This window comes from Salmo salar, chromosome 10 (assembly GCF_965601325.2).
Source record: "Salmo salar chromosome 10, fSalSal1, whole genome shotgun sequence".
NCBI classification, from domain to species: Eukaryota; Metazoa; Chordata; class Actinopteri; order Salmoniformes; family Salmonidae; genus Salmo; species Salmo salar.
In genome coordinates, this window is record NC_138300.1 from 49831626 (window position 1) to 49856149 (window position 24524).

The following is a 24524-nucleotide window of genomic DNA, read 5'->3' on the forward strand; positions in this document are numbered from 1 at the left end:
GTATTCATTCCCACTATGCCCCTAGAATAGGAAACAGAGTGAATTATGTTATGCTTCCTGGATGAAGTTAAACGAGCATTCACACCGGCCTTCCTGATTGAACTTTGGTAAATTACATTTGATATGATTCCCTTTGGTCAACAGCTCATAAAACATTGTATTCTAAAAATAACTGGCAATATTCTAAAATTCTAAATATTCTAAAATTCTAAATATTCTAAAAATAACTGGCAATATTCTAAAATTCTAAATATTCTTAAATATTCTAAAATTCTAAATATTCTAAAATTGTAGATATTCTAAAAGTGGCCTCCACATCTTTCTATTTAAATAGTTTAAATCTCATGTAGATATGGTGGCTGGATAGTGCAACCCTCAAATAGCTTTCAACCATGTAAGTCTGACACAGTGGCATTACTTTGCTTGAGTTTATTAATATACATGGTTATCTGTTACAAATAAAGGATATCATACAAAGATTAAGCAAAACTACGGTCTTGGATTCAGAAATAGGTTACATTAGCCTTTCCTGTATAGTGTACCATGGCATTATATGAATCAAAATGCATCGGGAAAAAAATGTTTGCTTGTCAGTGGAATAAAATGGAAAGAAATGTGAGAAGAAAAAAAATATTAAAACGTATAAATGTTTGTAACCTCCCAAGGATAAGTCCTTGTTGATGTTGTTGTTGTTGATCAGGAAGTTACTCATCCCATTCTGCTGTAATAATCCTATTGAATGTTCTATAATAAAAATACAGGGAACTCCATTTGAAAAGTCGTCCATCCTGGTTTCTCCTCCTCACCCCAAGGAAGGCACTGTGGTCTTGACCGTGAATAAAACTAGAGATGGACACTGACAGCATGACAGTCAGATTTATTCTGTCAGGGTTTCCATATCTTTGGAGACTAGCCTTTCATTCAGTCAAAACCAAATTGAAAGAAAGAATAAAAACAGTCATTTGCTATAGCATCCAGTCCCAGTCTAGATCTCTTTGGTTTAATTGGTTGATCTCTTTGGTTTAATTGGTTGATCTCTTTTGTTTAAATGGTTAGTACAGACAGCGACAGTTCAGCGATGCTCAGGATAGGAGAGACGCGGCTCACAGAAACAGCCGCTCATGATTCCCCCGCGTCGCTTGCTTTCTCATCAGATGCTTCAGGTTTGCGGACAGTATAGGAAGCAGGTCCATCGCTATAGCTCCGGAACGAGAGGAGACTTCAAGCTAAAATGGAGGGCAGATCTTAATCATCCCTGTGGGGTCCAGGCAGGGATCTTACTGTCTGTCTGTGTGGGACAGACGTGAGAGAGAGAGAGAGAGACCCCAGCCCCACCGTGAAGCCTCTCTCTCCCCCCTCTCTCCTCAGTTGACCGTGGGCACGTGGTTCAAGCTGTACTCCTTGGCTTTGAGCCGCAGGTTGGCGATGCTGTTAGCCATGTTCATTCCCTGGGATGTATTGGGGTTGGAACATGTGGGGGGGTAGGTTGCCATGGCACTGGAGGAGAGAACGGTACAGAGGGCAAAGGTCAGATAGAACTGTAACCAGCGGCGATGGAGCCAACATGACAATGTGAGTTCAACTAGAATAGCATCGATATTAACATCACAGAACTCATCATGAGGAAAAACATAAAATGTGTTTAATTGTTCATTGCTGTAAAAGTCAAGATTTTGGCAGTCTTTTTAATGATGACTGAATAATTCATTTGTTTTCACTTACTCTGGAAAATACCAAGACACATCAAGCCAAAAAATAAAAAAATAAGGAACCACATGTAGTAAAGTGAAAAGAGTACTTGCTTTGTGAGGGCAGCATTTTCTGTGGCACTCGCATTGGCACTCCCTCCGGCATTGGGTACCAGCTTAATAAGAATATATAAATGGTGATGTATGTGTTAGCACCACATTAGTGTGATATTATTCACTGGCATTACTTCTGGTCATGTGACTATCCACTATAGTGAGTACAGCCGGGACAGAAAGCAATCCCAATTTAGTCATTTAGCAGACACTCTTATCCAGAGCAACTTACAATAGTGAGTGCCTACATTTTCTTATTTGTCCCCCGTGGGAATCAAACCCACAACCTTGGCGTTGCATGCTCCATGCTCTACCTACTGAGCCACATGAGTTCCCCACTGAGGTACAATTGGAGAATGGAGTCTTTGGCCATAGCAACCAGGCCAGAAATGTTATACTTAGTTTCATGGGGGGGGGGGGGGGGGGGGGGTACTATAAATCACAACCAATGTAACCAGAGGCACAAAAAATCCTGCCCAGTGGAGTCTGCTGTTGCTCTAGTGTTCATTATTTGGTTTTGTATAACAGAGAAGGTCACAGGGATCAACAGTGGATTTAATACGGTTTGTTTTCAGATTATCACCTCATCACGAGGGCCATTGGATCTCTCGTTCCTCCCTCGTGTTAAGGAGAATGGAGAAAAGGAAAGAAAAGAGAGAAAGACTGACCTGTTTACAGATACTCTGTAGTTCTAGAAATAGGACTCAATCAATATTGTGCCACCATAGACTATACAAAACATTCATGTGTTTTTAGAATATTAGTTTGTGTTACTTATAAGAAAAGTCATTGGAGAGAGTGTAGAACTGGCCAAAACTGAAAGAACTATGACAAATAGGGCCAGGTATTTCTACTGTTACTTGTAACACAAATCTCCAAAAAGAAACACACTATTGACTAAACCTGACTATTGTTTATCAAAGTGACTGTTTCATTGGATCCAGGTGGACCAAAAGAGAGATCTGGAAGGGTTAGTGTCAATATGTGTTGTATGCAGGTAAGAAAGGAGGAGGAAGAGAAGGAGAAGAAGAAGGAGGAGGAAGAGGAGAGATGTAATGGGAGGAAATTAAACAATAACAGACAGTTACTGAGGGGAAAGGGGGTTGGAGGTTAGGGGTGGTGGGGTGGTGGGTGTTAGTGAGGGGAGAGGGGGTTGGAGGTTAGGGGTGGTGGTTAGGGGTGGTGGGGTGGTGGGTGTTAGTGAGGGGAGAGGAGAGGGGGCTGGAGGTTAGGGGTGTTGGGGTGGTGGGGTGTTAGTGAGGGGAGAGGGGGGAGAGGGGGCTGGAGGTTAGGGGTGGTGGGGTGGTGGGTGTTAGTGAGGGGAGAGGGGGCTGGAGGTTAGGGGTGGTGGGGTGGTGGGTGTTAGTGAGGGGAGAGTGGGTTGGAGATTAGGGGTGGTGGGGTGGTGGGTGTTAGTGAGGGGAGAGGGGGCTGGAGGATAGGGGTGGTGGGGTGGTGGGGTGTTAGTAAGGGGAGAGGGGGCTGGAGGATAGGGGTGGTGGGGTGGTGGGATGTTAGTGAGGGGAGAGGGGGTTGGAGGTTAGGGGTGGTGGGGTGTTAGTGAGGGGAGAGGGGGATGGAGGTTAGGGGTGGTGGGGTGTAAGTGAGGGGAGAGGGGTTGGAGGTTAGGGGTGGTGGGGTGGTGGGGTGTTAGTGAGGGGAGAGGGGGCTGGAGGTTAGGGGTGGTGGGGTGGTGGGGTGTTAGTGAGGGAGAGGGGGTTGGAGGTTAGGGGTGGTGGGGTGTTAGTGAGGGGAGAGGGGGTTGGCGGTTAGGGGTGGTGGGGTGTTAGTGAGGGGAGAGGGGGTTGGAGGTTAGGGGTGGTGGGGTGTAAGTGAGGGGAGAGGGGGTTGGAGGTTAGGGGTGGTGGGGTGTTAGTGATGGGAGAGGGGGCTGGAGGTTAGGGGTGGTGGGGTGTTAGTGAGGGGAGAGGGGGTTGGAGGTTAGGGGTGGTGGGGTGTAAGTGAGGGGAGAGGGGGTTGGAGGTTAGGGGTGGTGGGGTGTTAGTGATGGGAGAGGGGGCTGGAGTTTAGGGGTGGTGGGGTGTTAGTGAGGGGAGAGGGGGTTGGAGGTTAGGGGTGGTGGGGTGTAAGTGAGGGGAGAGGGGGTTGGAGGTTAGGGGTGGTGGGGTGGTGGGGTGTTAGTGAGGGGAGAGGGGGTTGGAGGTTAGGGGTGGTGGGGTGTAAGTGAGGGGAGAGGGGGTTGGAGTTTAGGGGTGGTGGGGTGTTAGTGAGGGGAGAGGGGGTTGGAGGTTAGGGGTGGTGGGGTGTAAGTGAGGGGAGAGGAGAGGGGGTTGGAGGTTAGGGGTGGTGGGGTGTAAGTGAGGGGAGAGGGGTTGGCGGTTAGGGGTGGTGGAGTGTTAGTGAGGGGAGAGGGGGCTGGAGGTTAGGGGTGGTGGGGTGGTGGGGTGTTAGTGAGGGGAGAGGGGTTGGCGGTTAGGGGTGGTGGGGTGTTAGTGAGGGGAGAGGGGGTTGGAGGTTAGGGGTGGTGGGGTGTAAGTGAGGGGAGAGGAGAGGGGGTTGGAGGTTAGGGGTGGTGGGGTGTAAGTGAGGGGAGAGGGGTTGGCGGTTAGGGGTGGTGGAGTGTTAGTGAGGGGAGAGGGGGCTGGAGGTTAGGGGTGGTGGGGTGGTGGGGTGTTAGTGAGGGGAGAGGGGTTGGCGGTTAGGGGTGGTGGGGTGTTAGTGAGGGGAGAGGGGGTTGGAGGTTAGGGGTGGTGGGGTGTTAGTGAGGGGAGAGGGGTTGGCGGTTAGGGGTGGTGGGGTGTTAGTGAGGGGAGAGGGGGTTGGAGGTTAGGGGTGGTGGGGTGTTAGTGAGGGGAGAGGGGGGAGAGGGGGTTGGAGGTTAGGGGTGGTGGGGTGTTAGTGAGGGGAGAGGGGCTGGAAGTGGCATTACGGAAGGGGTGGTAGGGTTAAGGTGTGGTTATTGCAGGAGCCAGGGGTGAGAGAGGGAGACTGGGGTCTGAAGGAGAGAGCGGTTGGATTTGTGTTTTCGGTGAAAGGGGTAGAGCTATGACAATGATAGGAAGGGGGGGGGGGGGGGGGGGGTCTACCTGTAAGGAGAGGCACTGCCCCAGGATAGGTAGTCATTTGGGCGGGGGGCCGGACGGGGTACGATGGGCTGCTCCACGGCCGTGACGTCCCCGGAGTAGGACTTGAGGAGCGAGGCGTTCTTGCTGGCCAACATGGCGCGCTCGTTCCGACGAAACTTTGCTCTTCTATTCTGAAACCAGACCTGGGAAAAATACATACAAATGAGCGCATATTCAAAGAATTAATGTACAGTAGTCCCTCAAATAAAAGCTGTCCAATTGATAATGACAATAATTATAGACGTTTAATTTAGCTACAGTTTATAAACTACTTTTAATACTGATATAAATCCTTTACACTATATCTCTATGTAAAGTGTTATTCATATCTTTATATTCCAGAACTTATATCATATGCAACTCCTGAATTTAATGATATCAACTACTTCTCCATGAGATTCATGTTTTACATTTTACAATGTGTAAAAAAGGAACATGCATGTTTTAAAAGCCATTTTTTTAAAACCTTTGTTCATATCTAATAGATACTGTAACACTGAGCCATATCTCTCAGCACATCATGATGATCAAATAATGTCCCTTCAGTATCGAGCCTTCGATACTCAACCACACACACACACACACACACACACACACACACACACACACACACACACACACACACACACACACACACACACACACACACACACACACACACACACACACTCTCTCTCTCTCTCTCTTTGTTACACACACACACACACACTCTCTCTTTGTTACACACATACACACACACACACACACATACACACACACACTCTCTCTTTGTTACACACACACACACACACACACACACACACACACACAGCAACATGCCTCCTTTGTTAGCAGATCAAGGGCCTGACTGGGGAACTAATAATGCCATTCCTCACTCTGAAATCAAATCCATTATTAAACGTTTTGGGAGCGCCGAGGCTCGGGAGGCACAGCTTACGCAGCGCCTCAGGAATGAGCCCAAAGTCTCTTTTATCAAAGGATTTCTGCATCCCGCTCTGGTACGAATTAATCGCAGATGTTCGCTCTCTCCTTCTCTCTCTTGTTCAGTCTCTCCTTTCTCTCTCTTTCTCCATCTCTCTCTCACACACACACGCACCCACACATACACAACTGTACCATCAAGATCTACCCAATGTTTTTAATAAATATCATACATTTGTCTTATTTAGAGAAATAGCCTGCAAGGTCCTTGGGTCCTAATAGTTTCCATGATGAGATGACACAAGAACGTGTGAGCCTGAAGATCACCTATTAGGATTATGCTGTGGAGTCCTCTTTATGATGAGATAACACAAGAACGTGGGAGCCTGAAGATCACCTATTAGGATTATGCTGTGGAGTCCTCTTTATGATGAGATAACACAAGAACGTGTGAGCCTGAGGATCACCTATTAGGATTATGCTGTGGAGTCCTCTTTATGATGAGATAACACAAGAACGTGTGAGCCTGAAGATCACCTATTAGGATTATGCTGTGGAGTCCTCTTTATGATGAGATAACACAAGAACGTGGGAGCCTGAAGATCACCTATTAGGATTATGCTGTGGAGTCCTCTTTATGATGAGATTTCACAAGAACGTGGGAGCCTGAAGATCACCTATTAGGATTATGCTGTGGAGTCCTCTTTATGATGAGATAACACAAGAACGTGGGAGCCTGAAGATCACCTATTAGGATTATGCTGTGGAGTCCTCTTTATGATGAGATAACACAAGAACGTGGGAGCCTGAGGATCACCTATTAGGATCACCTGGCTGGGGCGATTAGGATTACAGTATGCTAACGACTGGGAGGTCATGGTCCTCTATGGCTCAGTTGGTAGAGCCGATGAGGCCACCCAAACTAAAAATGTATGCTTCGGATAAAAGCGTCTGCTAAATGGCATACTGTGATCCTACCTGCACCCGTGCCTCTGTGAGGTTGACCCTGCGTGCCAGGTCCTCTCTGACGAAGGCGTCGGGGTAGTGTGTCCTTTCAAACACCCTCTCCAGAGCCTGCAGCTGGCTGCTGTTGAACGTAGTTCTGTTCCTCCTCTGTTTCCTCTTCTTCTTCTCCTCCGCGTTCAGCTGCTCGTCTACAACACAACAACATCATGGTCAGACAGGAAATAATGAAAGGAAATCCCACTTCGCACAGACTAACTGTAGAATATGATCTGTGATCTAACAGAAACAGCAAACGTCCTCTCACTGTTGGCTGTCTGTTTTATATCCTACATTTGTATGATATAAATGCAGGTTCACACAGATAAACATACTACGATGGACTGTTTCTACAACCCAGTTTGTTGTCATCATGTAACGTAATGAGAGAAAGGGGGAAAGATGGAGGGGGGAGAGAAAGAGAGAGAGAGAGAGAAAGAGAGAGACATCCTTACAACACTGTATATAGCCAAAATATGACATTTGAAATGTTTCTATTCCTTTGGAACTTTTGTGAGTGTAGTGTTTACTGTTCATTTTTTATAGTTTATTTCACTTTTGTTTATTATCTAGTCCACTTTCTTTGGCAATGTTAACATGTTTCCCATGCCAATAAGGCCCGTTGAATTGAATTGAGAGGGAAAGCGAGAGAGAGGGGAGAGAGAGAGAGAGGAAGAGAGAGAGAGAAGGGAGAGAGAGAGAGAGAGAGAGGGGGGAAGAGAGAGAGAGAGAGAGAGAGAGAGGGAGAGAGAGAGGAAGAGAGAGAGGGAGGGAGAGAGAGAGAGAGAGAGAGAGAGAGAGAGAGAGAGAGAGAGAGAGAGAGAGGGGGGGGGGGGAAGAGAGAGGGGAGGAAGAGAGAGCAAGAGAGAGTGAGAAGACTTTTCTTGTCAATCACAGTATGCTTTATTTCTCTCCTCAGAGAATGTATAACCTCTTCTATGACCTTATTGTATTGAGAATGTTATAATTTCTACTGTTGCTACAGTGGGCGAATGTGTGAATCTAAATTAAGCCTACAAGTCTCTTTTGGGGGATAGTTGCACAATTTCACGGAATGACAACCATTTACAGTTCTCAGTAAGTTCCCACAATGTTGTCATCTTTTACCCATTCATCAATGGAAAACCATGAAGAATGCACTGAACAACCACCCTAAAGTTTAGAATAAAAGGCCTATTCTCGGACAGACTAATAATACAAAAACAAATTGCGCACAGTCGACATTGGAACACAGTTGACATTGGGAACACAGTCGACATTGGGAACACAGTCGACATTGGAACACAGTCGACATTGGGAACACAGTCGACATTGGAACACAGTCGACATTGGGAACACAGTCGACATTGGAACACAGTCGACATTGGGAACACATTCGACATTGGGAACACAGTCGACATTGGGAACACAGTCGACATTGGGAACACAGTCGACATTGGGAACACAGTCGACATTGGAACACAGTCGACATTGGGAACACAGTCGACATTGGAACACAGTCGACATTGGGAACACATTCGACATTGGGAACACAGTCGACATTGGGAACACAGTCGACATTGGGAACACAGTCGACATTGGAACACAGTCGACATTGGGAACACATTCGACATTGGGAACACAGTCGACATTGGGAACACAGTCGACATTGGAACACAGTCGACATTCGAACACAGTCGACATTGGGAACACAGTCGACATTCGAACACAGTCGACATTGGGAACACAGTCGACAAGGGGCGTATCTTAATTATACCATTAACGAGCAAATACTGTGTAAAAAAAAGTTTGAAACTAGAATGTATAAAATACATGTATTATGTTATGCTAATAATTTATATTAATCTGAAACCAATTGTGAATGCTGTAAAGTTGCAATTGCACTCATTTTAATAGGGTATCTTGTTGTAAACTAATGATAAAAGAACAACTGCTAAGCCAAGCGTAGCAGCAGACGATATTACAGGACTTAAAGGCTATTTCTGTTATTTTGTTATTCATATCAATTACATGTATCATAGCGTAAATGGGCTTCAAAAATAATTATTAGGCTAAATAATTGTGCATAAAAAATATACACATTTTTACAATACAACGATTGCCAAAATAATATAATCGATATAGGCTATTTGTTTCTATCAAATGTTGCTGAGGTTTATTCGTTGCCAAAAATGATAACGTGTAAGCTTCGAAATGACTCATTTAAACATGAACTGAAAATCGATAGAATAGTTCTGCACTAGGAAACTACCCACTGGGTACAGATGTCAGTTCAACGTCTAGTTCTGATTTACATTTGGTTGAGTTGTTCACTAAGGTGAATTCAACGTGAAATCAACCAACAATGTCACTATGTCATTGGATTAAGGTTGCAGGTTGGGTGAAAAAAAAAAAATCCCTTACATTGATGACTTTTGCAAATCCAAACTGTTTTCCAAGTCATATTGAATTATTTTAATGATATGGAAACAACTATTATTCAACCCGTTTTTGCCCAGTAGGTATGTTGTTTGTCCCTGCTAAGAAAATACATTTAAACCATGTTATTATGTGAAGGCCTAATAAATATAATAATTTGAGCTGAAAACATCAGGCCAAAGGTGCAGTTGTTGTTTGCATCCTGACAAATAGAGTGATGCTTTACTGGAGGCTGATCGAACCACATAAGAAACCTTTTATGTGGTAAACGGGGTGAAAACCATTCAATTTCAACGGATGCCTATAATCATGATGATTTAGGCCATAACCAAATTATAGTAGTCTAGAGCCCACTGCGATCTGACTCCATGAAAAATTTGTTTATGGGAATTAGTTAAAGCTCGTGTGAAATTGTTGGTAATATATTTTAAAAGTAAGAAAATTCACAACGATGATTTATGGGCTTTGCATGATGTTAATTGTCCAAGCTATGTGTTCCTCCTCCTAATATTACAAGTTTACTGCTTGTTTTCTATAGGCCTAAATGTGTTTACGAATACCAAACATTACACAAACATCCCAACATGATTAATTACGGAACATAATTATTCTTGACAAGCAGATCTAATGACGTTGTGCTATTTGATCCCGTAATTGTCAGAGCCATGTCAACAGGACACATCCGATAATTATGACAAATTATTATGTAGAAATATTCTGAAGTTGTTTGACAAACGAAATAACTGTGAATTAACGACATCAACTTGCGCCTTCCCTTACCCACGTTTCTCACATACCTCTCCTCGAGGTCCGATTTACCCGTAAAATAACAATAACACTCATTAAACCCTAACGTTTCTGTCAACCTCTCCAAATGACTCTGGATAGGAGGGCGTATCACCCGGGACCTGACGGGTTCATTTACTTTCTCAACAGTATGGCTGAATGGGCAACCCCGCTGTGTTCTTTTGCTTTTAATGGGGTGTATCCAAATTGACTTCAGTCTCCTCTATCGCATTTAAAAATAATAATTATAGACAAACCACATTTCAGGCTATCCTCCTGACCCATCTAAGTCATCAAGGCAGTTGTGGACGCCTCCATAGTAGTGTTGGTTTTGATTTATTATTGTGAAGCTTGACTTTCCCATAATATTTATTTTGTTGATCATATCCACCAACATCGCCATACTTCGTTGACGTCAAAGTGTTCATGGTTAATGAATGGTCGTTTTCAGTGTAGTCGTCAGAAATGATATATTACCACGAGTCACGAAGGACTATATTTCAACGGGAAAAGACTGTGCAAGACTTAATGAAAATAAATTAAAGTAGCTTGCAGTATTGTGTTCATAATTATGTACGGTACTTGTTCACACTGTACACTGCAACTCTTCTCCAAAGAGGCCCACTCAAATTACCGATGGCGCACACCAAAATGGGTTCAAACCTCAAATCATGCGGATTATTCTGCGAATTATTAACAACATGGGTTCCTATAGTTTACACTATATAGACCTAGCCTGCATTTGCTAATGTAGCCTAATAATCAATTTCTGCGTTAAGGTGTTAATCAGCCCCGAGTGTATAGGCTGCACTTGGAGTACACTTCTTACTTACTCTCCTGCTGGGTGGTGTCGCTCCCACTGGTCAGCCCCGGGGACTCCAGCATATTCCTGCCTGCCTCACCGACACTCTCGTCCGCCTGTGTCCCAACCATTTCCCTGGCCTCCTCCAGATCCAACAGGTGGCTCACGGAGAAGTTCTTTTTGGCTTGAAGGTTTTCCAGATTCGATGTAATCGGACTCTCCAAGCGATTTGATATCGTTGCTTGCCTGTCCCTTACATGTGCATAGCTAGAAGTCATGACGCAAATAGGATACAGTAGAAAAAAACGGAGCAATAATAATAAGCGAGCCAAATGTATCCTTGCACATAGAACGCACGAACAGGAACAGCGCCTACAAACCAGCCGGAGAAACCTCAGTTTTCCAAGCAAAGTTGCTGCTCACATCCAGACGCAGCAGCGGCAGTAAACCAAACTTCTACAGATAGAAGAAAAAAGGTTTTCCCCTTGTTTGTTTTTCCTCGATCACAAATCTCTACGCATCCGGTCCATCCATACACGCGCATAAACAACAAATAGAGTCTCCATATAAAATCACAACGTCCTGCATCTGGGTTTTCAAGAAGTCCTCTTAAAAAGTCCTCCCCACTTCCCACTCCTGTTGACTCACAGTCGCAACTGACTGAGCTTAACTGATGCCGAACAGATGCGCTCGTGTGTGCGTAAAGCTGGCTCAGCTCAGGGCTGAACGCACTGGGAAACTGACTCTGCAATGGATAAGGCACCTTTCTTGGAACTATTGCTTTTTCTCAGTGAGAATCAGTCGACTCTCTCTTGCTTTCCCTTCGCTCTCTGTCTCTGCTTCTCTCAGTCTCTGCTTCTCTCTTGCTCTGGCACTTCAACTGAGGCGCACGCTGGCACGCTGCGGATGCTGCCTGAACCAGCCGGGGAGTAAATGAAACTCTGAGACTCCTGGGAGGGTAGATGGAACATAATAGGAGTCCGTAATTACGTGGCGATGCTTGTGTGCTGTTTCTGACGTTTCACAGACCCCCTCGCTACGCTCCCGTCCTCCTTAACTCTACCCTCCCCTTTCAGCAGCACACAGCCACACCAACAACATCTCCACCACCCAAAACCCACTGATTAAGGCTTTTTAACGAATCTCTGGCAACCTTAACCAACCCCTTGGACCCTGCGGCGTGAAGAGCCCCAGGAGCTCTGGAGGGGAGGGATAATTATCACCCCATGTGATGATAGCGCCAGTAAAGAGATTTTAACTGTCGGGTATATCGGCCCCAGACCAACCCAATCACTATTACTGTTCAGGACGATTTATTGTCAATGTCTCCGCGTAAAACTGTTATCAGAACAGCAATTATGCAGTATACTTTGAATACCCACATATCTGATGAACATGTTGCCATGGGCCACATTTTCATCAGATATGTGGGTATTCAAAGTATACTGCATAATTGCTGTTCTGATAACAATTTTACGAGGAGACATCGACAATAAATCGTCCTGAACACAAATAAAGAACCTCTCCTTTCCAGCTCATACATTTTGTTTGAATGTCGAAACATTCATTTTTGAATGTTCATGCGTTTATATTTCTTCCGGCCTGTGCAGCTATTACATGGACGCCTGGCTACAATAGCTAGCTCAAAATAATCCCAAATAAAAACAATGGCAACCAATACATTCTTAATTAATCAACTGTAATGATGCCGTTATTGGCATAGCTTAGCTATGATTCACCCTGGCACACAATAGGCTATAACCAAAGCCAAACCCCAAACATTCTAATAGGCTGCACAAGCCGTTGTCTGACAAACATACATTTGTAATACTTTGGGTTTAGTGCAAAATTATTTTCAGAATTGTTGGAATTGGGGTCTCACTTTGTGTGCGCTCTGACTGGGGGTCTTGACATGGGGGCTCGGGGTGGGATGGAGGAATGACGGAGAAATGGAGGGATGGAGGGAGTGACGTGTTTAGAATGCAGGAGTATAGACCCACTATAGGCTCCATACTGCCATAGACATCCCGTAGATTCCAGCCCCTGATCTGGGAAAAGAACACTTGATGCCATCAAAGGGACGCGGATTGAATCCAGATGTTCTTTTCTCGTTCTTTCCATGTATTTAATGAAGGCGCGGGGATAGAGTAGTGTTTTTCATCATTAGTTTTCCCTCCAGATTTTTTTTCCTGCCTACACGTTCATTCCAGTGCCAGTGTAAAAAGCCTCCCCAACAGTCTCGGCCTAAACCTCAAAGCTCTATCTAGCCTACTCTTTTCACTCCCGCTTAAATAATTTATACGACAAAGTTACGACAAAACCTATTCCTTCGTGTTTGTCTGACCAAAAAGAAAGGTCAATGTTACTCTGTATGAAATGTGAAATCCGAAGTCTGGCCTGACATCGCTGGAACTAAAGGTCTATTCCGGCAAAATAAATACATTCATATGATTATTTCTCATTTGAAATCCTTATAGCCTGCATACTGATATGTATACCTTATTAAACATGACACATGTATGTACAAATATCGTATTCAAGGTAGCAAAGGGAAGTTTCAGGAGAGGAGAATATATGTGAAATGTTTTTAACATAAGCTATTGCCGCCTAAATGCCTATAAAAGCCCCAATCTCTGCACATTTGCAAGGGTCAAGCAAACATGTTTTGCTCGATAAAGGTCAAAATGTAAACAGCACTTTTGTAATTAATATGTAATTAAAAAGCATAAACATCGTTACCCATCCATCCAAGGAATCAAATTATGCCCATGCGCTATTGTTGCGTCTATACACACGTGGACCATTGACCCTTGATTGTCATTTCAGGCAAAGGCAATGATTAGTCTGACGAAAAACTCATACTAATTCACCGTTAATATGTGTATGGATATAAAAAAGCACAAATAAATCAAAGTTTGAGTTGCCATGTCTCCATTATGTTTAACTTCTAGGAATTTTTTTCACATAATTTTTTTACCTTGTAAAACGTAATAAGCTCAAATGCACCGACATACCAACAATGGAGAAGAAACAACGAATTTAACGTAAATGGAAAAAGGGAGGAAAGGGAGACGTGCGCAGTTACAGTGAAATACCGTTATTGCCTTGCTGTAAACCGATGTCTAAGTTTCAATAAGATCATTTGATCACACACTTTACACTTACTTTTGGCCATCTTCATAATAGTTCAATCATTGTTTCGTGCATATTATGTGCAGTTTAGGAATTATCTCTGGATATTCAAAGAGTGGCTACAGGCATAAGAGAAACGTAAGGTACAAAGCATACATCATTTTGATACATCATTTGTGAAAGCTGTGTGACAGTCAGTAAAGATCGGCTACAGGGAATCGTACAAAATGGGTGCTGAGCAGACATTTCACAGAAAAACATTTGGGAAAGAAAGACGTTTTCAGTTTTTCAAGCAGCAAGAATTGTGTACCACAATTAAAGTGTTGAAATAATCTACACAGAATGCATTTTGTGGGGAATACCTGTTTTTTCAGACAATAACATGAGTACAGAAACATAATACAGTATAAATAATCGAAAGGTTTGAAATAATGGGCAATAATGTCGGCCTACTTTAACAAGGCCTATTGGGTTTTAGATTTTAGGTTTATGGAGCAATGACATAAAGTATATGCTCTAAAATATATTCCATGCTTTGGGACGCATGAAACCGTTGCCCACAGAAAAAGGCATCAGCAGCCGTTGGCTTTATAATCAGAATCAGCGCGGGTGAATTAATTTCACACGCGCATGGCTTTGTAAACTCGGCGTGTTGTTTAATCGGGAGCAGATTGGTTTTTATGTCGGAACACAACACAGGCAGTTTGCAATTAGCGTGAGAGAGTTTTCAATGTTGGAACAATAGAGGTAGAGACTAGAGAGAGAGAGACAGTGTCGCATGTCCCTTCAGAGTTGCACGGCCCAAATGGCAAAGAGGGGGACTGAAATTGAACACACAATGCCGTATCGGCAATACGGTTATCAATACTATATCTATGTGGAAACACTTGCAGTAAATGATCTACTGTTATACCACGAACCAGTGAAAATTAAACCGCTTCTGTGCGTTCAAATTATTTAGATGATCTCGATTAGAAATGGCCAACGTTGATTATATTGTTATTGAAAACATCTGCCAATTGCGGATTCGAATGTTGTAATCCGAACTCGGTGCCTGCGCGAGGGATTTGCAGTTCAACAGGTCTCAAGATGAGAATTCCCTCGTCGCAGCAATCAGTGATGGAGAGGGGGTGGGGGGCAACACATGGTTTCGCGTCCAGGATATGGAGAGTCAACTAGGAGGCTATTTTACTCCCAATTAGAGAAATAAAGGTGGACATGGGCCAACGCGCTAACCCAATAGGCACTAAGGGTCACTGGACAGCACTGCAGCCAGCCAGTCAGCCCGGCCGACAGAGACGCATGCTGCCGACTAAGATGAGTACAAGTTATTCAGCCAAGGGCAAGGCAATATTTCAGCTGCAACACCACTAAATCAGCAACAACAGAAAAAACATACAAAGTGTGTGTTTTCATTGGGGGAATGAAACAAGCACTGGTTGGTTGACCAAACTGTAATTATCCTTAAAGTCAATGGCAATGCACATGCAGACCTAGTAACCTTCAGTGTTTCTCAGAACAATTTTCAACTATTTCGATTTGTATTTACATAATTCTTCAAACACAGGCCAACATTTTTTTTATAAGCAACGAAAATTGAAAGTAGGCTAAATTAAATAATATACCATATAAAATCCAATTAACTTTCGTTCAATAAGCTATACATAGGCCTAGCGGTTTCTAAATTAATAATTGTATGTCATACACCTTAAAAGAGAAAATGAATACGTCTGATTCCATATCATATATGATAACATGAGCAGGCTAGGCCTGGCCTGAATACTTATCACACTGATTCCACGGGTTATTAAGCCCACATTATCAACATGAAAATGTATAGCAAAAACTGTATTTTCTCTCTCTCTCAAATTCTAATTCAAGGTAGGCATATGTTTCACACAGTTCCATATATCTACAGCTGTATTACATATCTAAACCGATTTCGATATGGCTGAGGTTAACAAATATACCTATCATTTAGAAATACCTTGATAAATAACGTGATCGAAGAATCCCAAATATAGGCAAGACCTTGCCCTATTAGAGCCTTTACACAAACCTTATTTTTTACCGCCATATGCAAACTATGCAGTGCAGTGATAATTGAACTCTCGACCATGAACTTTAACTCACAAATAATGAACAAATAGCCTATCAGTTGTTTAATGTCAGTGTACTTTTTCTTGATAGGCCTAATTTGAAATTAAAAGTGTACTTTTTCCTATAAATGTTGAAAATAAAAGCGCACCAGGCATTAATTATATAATATAGCATATTCATTAATTAAAACATTTGGGCTATTGGGCCTAAGCCTTAATTATTCATGATTTATGCAAATACAATTAATTTTCCATACTCCAGTGTCAAGGTCAAAATTCAATAACGCCGACGGGCCAGATGGCGGAGATTTTCAGTAAAAGTTGATCTCACAGCTTCTCTGTGGTTGGTTCTCGGGTTACACGGCCCTTCTCGACCTGTCTAGGGACGCTAGCGCCACATAAATCACACAGTGCTCTAGAAGTCTACTGCTTTCTGAAGTTGTTGGGCTTCACCGCTTCACCAAACCCAATGGCTAATAGTCAATTCCAATTCGTATTTTTGTATACTTCTACCTTCTAGCCTTTAGATTCCATAACAGTTGGTCACATACCCTACTGAATTATGCCGGCCTCTATAGTTAAATTAGTACACGTCAGCTCTATCATTTTTCAATATGATTTATCCCATAGAAGAACAGTCGCTATAGTATTTTCTGAGGCATAGATGCACTATCAGGCCATAAGCAATGGCATACACGCAAATACCGGTAGGCTTTTAAACATCCATCAATAAATAACACATTGTTATTAAATCAAATTAGTAAAACATCATCATTTCAGGCAGGATATTAAACGCATTAAAGCGTTGACCTGTGAGGTGGCGGGGACATTCAGTGGTCACTCACTACTCGCTAACTAATTAAAAGAGCTGGGTTTATGGTCTCCCTTTCAGACGGCCAGATGTGACCAAAGCGCTGTAAAATCTCAGAGCGGTTTACAGAACGCTTACTGCACTTTAAAATGACTTGAAAAAGCGATGGGAGTTCGAAACTATTCTCACTAAATTCCACTCCGGCACCACAAGCTCCAATAACGAATCCGTTTACCTTACAGCACCTAGAAAGACAGATTGAAACAAGTCATTCAAAATACTAATTTCGTATAACGAAAATGACAAAAACAAAGCAAATCATAAATAAGAGATACAAGTTTCGTATTCATTTAATTATAATACTTCATTCATACTAATTTAACCAACCAAGATGACATGAACAGGTTTTGTGCAGTTGCATTCATGTTCAGAATATACACACACACACACACGTTTTTTAAATGAACACATACCCAAATACTAACCACATAGTGTAAAATAATGTTTAAATATCCACCCACTTTTAATAAGCCCATTTCAATACAAAACAAAAGATGTTGGATTTAAACAAATTCACATAACATTCATTCTAAGGATAATATTTTAAAAACAAACCACTTGGTACTCCCTGGCACACACAGGGGCATAAAGCCTGTTTTTACACACAACAACTAGCTGCAGCACACTCATATCAGATAAATATTATATTGCTGTAGACACATTTGTTCCATAGACTGCCACTGAAAACAAGCTGTTCTAAAGCCATAACAGTAAAGCAGCAACATGTCATGGAGCAGTTTCCTCTCAGAGCATACATACATTATGACATATCACCTTACCATTCCTTAGGAAGCCTGCTGGAGATCTGCAAGTCTTTAATATGCCTGAGACAGAGTTTGGTTTGGGAAATACCAGCCCTTCGATAGCAAAACCCCGACAGATAATATGTTGATCTACAACATACAGAGAGAATAGATCTGGCAGCGCTGCTTTAGTGAACACAAGTATCTTCTATTCATCTGTAGCCTGGATCTGCACAGAGGAACATTCAGGGGTTTAATGTTAACCACCTCCTTTCAGCTTCACCATAAAGACAAAGCAGGCCAATTTTAAAAAACGGCTATGCTTTCAGTTCTACATATGCTTGGCTAGGCATGACAGAGAGAGAGTATTCACTTCGGATGTAAATGTAGTGCAAAATAAGTGCTTGAAGCATTTTACACACCGCCACACAGACAAACCACCCGATAAACAGTAACAAAATACTAATGTTGTTCGCTCCACAATGAAGACACAGTGAGCCAGTTCTCAGACAGTACAAATCTAAATTAATTTCCCCCAACAGTAGAATGTTTATACATACAGTACACAGGATTGTTACACAAGGAGAGGAAATATCCCCTAATGGGTGTATTGGACATACAGTATTAGTATACTGAGGCTACGTAGTAATGGGCAGGACTGACATTCTGGGTCAGTAAGAGTCTGTTACTTTGAACAATGAATGTAAAGGCTGACATCTAATGGAGCACCCCTCCCCTCGTCTCAGGAAGCAGAAGCCGGGGCCTCAGCCTCACTCTGCCCCACTAGGGGGATGTTGGCCGTTTTACAGTCCTGATCACTTCCCATCACTGCAGGGTAGTCCTGCTGGAGCATGGCACTGCCTGCCTGTGTCTCAGTCTCTACCCCTGGTGTGGACCCTGTATCTGGGGGAGACTGGACATTTTCCTCTCCCTGGTTCTCCATGACACTCTTCTGCTTCCTCTCCTCCTCCCGCTTCCTCTCCTCCTCCTGCTTCCTCTCCTCCTCCCTGCTTCCTCTCCTCCTCCCGCTTCCTCTCCTCCTCCCGCTTCCTCTCCTCCTCCCGCTTCCTCTCCTCCTCCCGCTTCCTCTCCTCCTCCCGCTTCCTCTCCTCCTCCCGCTCCTCTTCCTGTTCCTCCTCCGTGGCCTGGAGGTGTAGTTGCTGCAGCAGCTCCTCCAGCTTGTGGGCCTTGCGGAGCTCATTCTGCTGGATGATGGCACACAGGTGCTCCGTCAGCTGCTCCTTTATCTCCGTCTTCTTGTGGAGGTCCAGCTTGGCCGTCACATACTCAGACTCCGCCTTCTCATAGCGCTTCCTGAACAGAAAAGGAGACAGGCAGATGGATTTATTAGGAATTTGTTTTATAGCAAAGGAAGGAATACATGGCATACCTCACCTGACAAAGACTTCTGTGAAGTCGAAACGTTGTTGATTTGGGTTCAGAAAAAGAGTCACTGTGGAGCAGCAACATTCCTTGTGCAGGCCACTCATTCCTTTATCTCCTTAAAGAGTATTATTTTTTCAGCCCAGCATCATCATTCTCAAGTTTAGGATGTACATATCACCATCCTTTTTTCATATCTGAGAGGACATTGTTTTATTAATGTATTGGGATGTATTGAAGGAGTACGCTGAATAACCTGTAGGGAGCAGTGTTTCCAGAGTTTGAAAGAAGGAAATGTTCACTGCCATATCAGTATAGCTACAGCCTGCTGTGCCTGATTTTTTATTGGTGATACAAGAATAATGGGTATTAGTAAATGGATGACCTCCCCTGAGTGAAAAACACCCGGATTGAAAAGAATCCCATCTCCGTGGCAAGGATTCAGCATGTTCTCCAAATTGTGTGTTACCTTGCAGTGTTATAGTCCCAGCTGGCCTGCTCTATCACACCTCTCAGAATGCAGATGTCATTGGACACCATATTGTCCAGAGTCTGCAACTCTTTCTGGATCCTCTTCAGCTTCACTGACTCTGCCTGGGTCTGTTTGGATCTGTGTACACAGAAAAACAGGCATTCAGGTGAATTTGTGCAAGTGTAACCACAGCAAGTGTCCACAGGAAACAAAGTGTATCAGAATAGCTGGTAGTGATAATGTGAACTACGGCATCTGTCCTTACTTCTCAGCGATGGTCTTGGTCAGGAGGGCTTTCTTGCGCTTATTCCTCTCTTCCATCATCTTTTGGTCTTGCTGAAGCAGCTCTATGCGAGTCTTCTCCCGACTACAACAACGAAGAGCATTAACACCCAATACAGAGAAAGGCAATCAACAGACATAAGGATGATCTACAGACAATAAAGGACACGCCTAATTAACCTAAGATAAGTATTCTTCAAATAAAATCACTGTACTCTTCTTGATTTTTGGACCCTGTCAGTGTCAAAAACATTACTGGCATGCCAAACTAAATGAATATACAGGCAACTGTTAGATCATCATAAGACATTGATCTATAACTAATTTATGATAACAAAGACTTACTAACAATTCCACCTCTTGTTTTTCCAACTCCTTGGCAATCGGCGGTGTGTCCTCTGCTGGTGCAGGAGCATGGTTTACGGCAAGGGTCTCTTTTTGGCTGGGTTCCTCCACCGGCTTTGTGGGGGTGACAACGGGCTGAATGACAGCCTGCGGCAGGGCCTTAGTGGGCTGCGGCGGAGGCTTGGTTAGCTGCTGCTCGGGTGGTAGCGCAGACGAGCCGGGTCCACTCTTTTGCTGAGTGGCTAACTGGAGGGCTCTCTCTCGCTGCAACTGCTGCCGACTCCGGTTAGTAGGAGCTGGTTTCCGTCCACGACCTAAAGCCGCAGGCACCGCCTGGTCTGATGAATGATGTAAAGCAACAGAGATACAGGGATACTGGATATCGATACACTTTACAGACGTAACTAGCTACTGAATTGACTAATGAATGGATATATGTGGACAGCCGACTCTTGGCTAAGCAGCTAACTTTATACTAGCCCTTGATCATGAATCTCTGTTTCATTACATTACACATAACAGTCATTGGACGAAGGTGTCTTCTGTATGGGTAGTTTTGTTAAGCATCCCCGACGGTCAATCTAAACATACACATGTGTCATTGTGCTAAGGTTTTGGGAACATAAGTACCTCATCTTTCATATCAGCTGGAAATATTAAGTTGATACACACCTTGATAGGGTTAGTGTTCCCACACGGCCATACCTCCATGTTACAGGGCATGGTTACGGAAAACAAGAGGCGACCACCTGTGCTAATTAGCTATCTTGTGTGCTCCGAACACCTGTGTGTAAGCATCATTTGAGAAGTGAGCAGAAGTGTAGTTTCGTTGCATGGAGGCACCCATAGCTGTAAGGATCTATGCTAAACTGCTACAGTAAGTGTGTTTTTTTATTTTAAGGATTCTTTCTCGCTGATGAAAGGGTCATATGTTTTGAAAGCCGTATCACAAGCGATGATTATTGACCTTTATAAAACACAGCGTTGGGATTGTAGTTCACATGAGGCATTTGTGGGCGAAGCTAATGGCAGAGAACTGTAGGGAGAAGACAGAATGCCACCTAGAGTTTTCGTGAGTTAACCTTATGTAAGTCCAAGATGTACTCTTAAGCAGCCTACCATTACTCCTTAAGGTCCAAGGATCTGTTATTTTCAGACGAAGATTGTTTTGACTGCCAGAGCCAACCAAATACTCCATCTAAATGTGAATCGATTCTCAACTGCGATAAGGTTCTAGAAACATAAAGCCCTTTACTTTCATGCCACATCAAAATAACGTTACACTGTTTTACCCGGCTTCATCACAGTTGCAGCCAACAGTATTTTTCAGTCACAACACGTTTATGGCGGCCTTCTTCAGTTACACACAGGTGTTTGGAGCATGCTAGATAGCTAATTTGCACAGGTGGTCACTGTCTTCTGTAAACAAGCAGTGTAAAATGGAAATATAGGTTTAGTGTTCCCACACTGCCATAAAGGTGAGTATCAATTTAACTTTTTTTTTAAATGATTACTTCTCTGATATGAAAGGCACAAAGGTCCTTATACTTCCAAAACTGTACCGCAAGCGATGCATGTTAATGTTCAGACCGAGTGTCGGGGATCGTAACAAAAAAAACCTACAGAAGATGCCTTTGTCCAATGACTCTTAGGGTGTGTTTGTAAATTCGTTCTGGCTATCTACTACAATTTCAGAGCACTCTCGTCTGAGTGTGCCAGATCGCAGAATAACTGATGAATTTACAAAGGCTCGACACCCGTCGAATATGGTCGGTGTCAGTAAACGTCGGCAAAAAAAAACGTAATTACATTGTTGCCAACAGCAGTTAGTCACCAGCGCTATGGATAACATGAAAATAACCTAACCAGCTCTGCTAAAGCGAGCAAAATGCTCAGTGAGGTGTTGTCTGGAAGTAGCTAGCAAGCTAGCCAACGTTAGCTAGGGTGCTTGACTGTTGTTCGTTGTGAGGTTAGAACGCTAACGTTACTCATCCGCCAAAGCGTCCAGTGTACGCTACGAGAGCAAAACGCTTAGAATTTACGAACGCCCAGGGCGCACTTCTGGTACTCCAGATTGAATTTACAAACACACCTTGTGTAATGTAATAAAACTAAGTCATGGTTATCAAGAGCTGACGTTAAACTAGCTTGAAGTCAAGTTTAAGTTACCTTTTTGCTGCAACTTTCGTAACTCCTCTTCCGAAAACCCTGACCATCCTGCCATTTTAAGATTTATATCCTAGGAATTTAGCGACACGAGATACTTGCTAGCTATTAAATATTTAGCGAAACCATCAACTTAAAATGCCAAAAGTAAGTAACAATCCTGCAAAACTTTCTACTTAGCCGCCATCTTTGTTTATTGATGCCACGTCAAAGACCCCGAAAAGGACCAGTGAAGGGACATTAGATATAACGCCTGTTTGATTAAAAAAAAAATCTAATTGTAGTTAATTAATTCACATGATGTGATATTCACCGGTTTATGTGCTGTTAGACTAATTATACAACACGCACAAATACTCAACTGAAATGAGTTACCAAGCAAAACGCTTTATTTTAATAATGTAAAAAGCGAAACACTGGCATATACTTTGGACACTAGTATGCTTCAGAGCCAGAGTTTGTCTGAAGGACAGTTTATACTTGGTCTAACGACATGTCTGTGTGTAGACGATTAGAATGCGACAAATGTCGCTGGTCAAAATGACATTTAATTTATACTCCGGTGAAATGTCTGTAGACCGTCGCTGCGACTGTTAGTTTCCTTGACGCAAAGACATGAAAAAAAAGTATCTGCGACTGTCTCAACGTCCGTTGTCGTGGTTACCGGACTGCCACAGCAACCAGACCAAATCAAATCAAACGTTATTTGTCACATGCGCCGAATACAGGTGTAGACCTTACAGTGACATGCTTACTTACAAGACCTTTATTAACCAAGAATGCAGTTTTAAGAAAAATACCTACAAAAAAATAATAATAAAAGTAACAAATAATTAAAGAGCAGCAATAAAATAACAATAGCGTGGCTATATACAGGGGGTACTGGTACAGAGTAAATGTGCGGGGCGCCGGTTAGTCGAGGTAATTGAGGTAATATGTACATGTCGGTAGAGTTCTCCTGTGACAAGATGCGAGAGTTATAAAATTCTCCTATAGAATGACCTACTTTTATTTCTTTACACTGTGGCAGTAAGCTATTTTCTGTTAGCTCGCCATTAGTTTGAAAATAATTATGTTGTGGATTTATTTTCCTGTAATAATTAATAAAAAAATGCTAAAGTAAAGACTGTCAGCTATACTCTGCCTCTGGTGAGTCTCCTCATTATTTGAACTGGCTAGCAACGAACCATAATATTGTTTAGAAAATTACTTTTCGTTGCCTGGCTTGCTAGATTGACGTTTACTGTATTCATTTTTAATCGGATGGGTTTATTTGCGTTAAAATAGAGAAAGTATGCTATTTGGAGTACCGGGCTGCTGATGTCATGCAGAGTCTGTCAATTTGTGTTTATATATTTTCATAATGACAAGTTAGATGTCGGATTTCTGTTATTTTTCGATTTTTAAACCACTAATTGACCAACGTCGGTTAAATTATTTGAATTCTATTTCGTTCAGTTTTTTCTGTGAGCTCAATGCTCACATTGCACAGTTTCTCTAAAGATAAATCAGATCCAGCCTGAATTGTGCGATATATTAGGGAGTTGTAGTTTGCAACAGGCCAATATTCTCAACCTGGTCTCATAGACTAGACATAACATAGTAAATGTAAGTCCGGGACACTCAAATTAGTATGACATGTTACTCTTGCTATGGTTACAATCTGACAGATGGTTACTTAAGTAGGGTGGTTGGTCGGGGTGGATGGGTAGGTGTATAATGCAAACATCTAGTAACCTAAATGTTGTGAGTTTGAATCTCATCACAGATAACTTTAGCATTTTAGATAATTAGCAACTTTTCAACTACTTACTACTTTTTAGTTACGTTGCAACTATACTTAACAAAAATATATGTGGAAAGACTCATTCTGATTCACTGGGCCTGGCTCCCCAGTGGGTTGGCCTGGCTCTCAAGTGGATGGGCCTATGCCCTCCCAGGCCCAGTCATGACTGCGCCTCTGCCCAATCACGTGAAATCCATAGCTTAGGGCCTAATTCATTTATTTCAATTGACTGATTTCCTTCTATGAACCTTAACTCAATAAAATCTTTGAAATGTATGTATGTTGCGTATACATTTTTGTTCAGTATACTTAGCATTTTAGCTAACCCTTCACCTAACTCCTAAACTTAACCCTAACCTTAAACCCTGACCCCTAGCCTAACTGACGTTAGCCACCTAGCTTGAATTCGCAACATCATTTGTTTTGCA

General features: G+C 42.9%; 2 protein-coding genes across 6 annotated transcripts; both read right to left on the reverse strand.

Annotated features, from left to right (window-relative positions):
- Positions 1 to 414: 414 nt before the first annotated feature.
- On the reverse strand, positions 415 to 11940 carry prrx1b (paired related homeobox 1b). Of its 3 annotated transcripts, none has more exons than XM_082957053.1 (5): positions 10849 to 11940; positions 6788 to 6963; positions 4850 to 5031; positions 1799 to 1864; positions 415 to 1497 (listed from the first exon to the last, which is right to left on the reverse strand). In XM_082957053.1, exons 1-5 carry the CDS (start codon positions 11093 to 11095, stop codon positions 1365 to 1367), a joined length of 804 nt encoding a protein of 267 aa, XP_082813179.1. In that variant the 5' UTR covers positions 11096 to 11940; the 3' UTR covers positions 415 to 1364. The 3 variants fall into 3 exon arrangements, with proteins under 3 accessions (XP_082813179.1, XP_013978992.1, XP_013978991.1); XM_014123517.3 differs by having other exon boundaries at positions 1803 to 1864; positions 10849 to 11938; XM_014123516.3 differs by lacking the exon at positions 1799 to 1864 and having other exon boundaries at positions 10849 to 11937.
- Positions 11941 to 17184: 5244 nt separating this feature from the next.
- Positions 17185 to 22534, reverse strand: gorab (golgin, rab6-interacting). Of its 3 annotated transcripts, none has more exons than XM_014123518.3 (5): positions 22314 to 22534; positions 20149 to 20482; positions 19783 to 19884; positions 19515 to 19655; positions 17185 to 18976 (listed from the first exon to the last, which is right to left on the reverse strand). In XM_014123518.3, the coding sequence occupies exons 1-5, from the start codon at positions 22366 to 22368 to the stop codon at positions 18535 to 18537; spliced, it is 1074 nt and encodes a 357-aa protein (XP_013978993.3). In that variant the 5' UTR covers positions 22369 to 22534; the 3' UTR covers positions 17185 to 18534. The 3 variants fall into 3 exon arrangements, with proteins under 3 accessions (XP_013978993.3, XP_045543829.2, XP_045543830.2); XM_045687873.2 differs by having other exon boundaries at positions 20145 to 20482; XM_045687874.2 differs by lacking the exon at positions 17185 to 18976 and having other exon boundaries at positions 19511 to 19655.
- Between the last annotated feature and the right edge of the window lie 1990 nt (positions 22535 to 24524).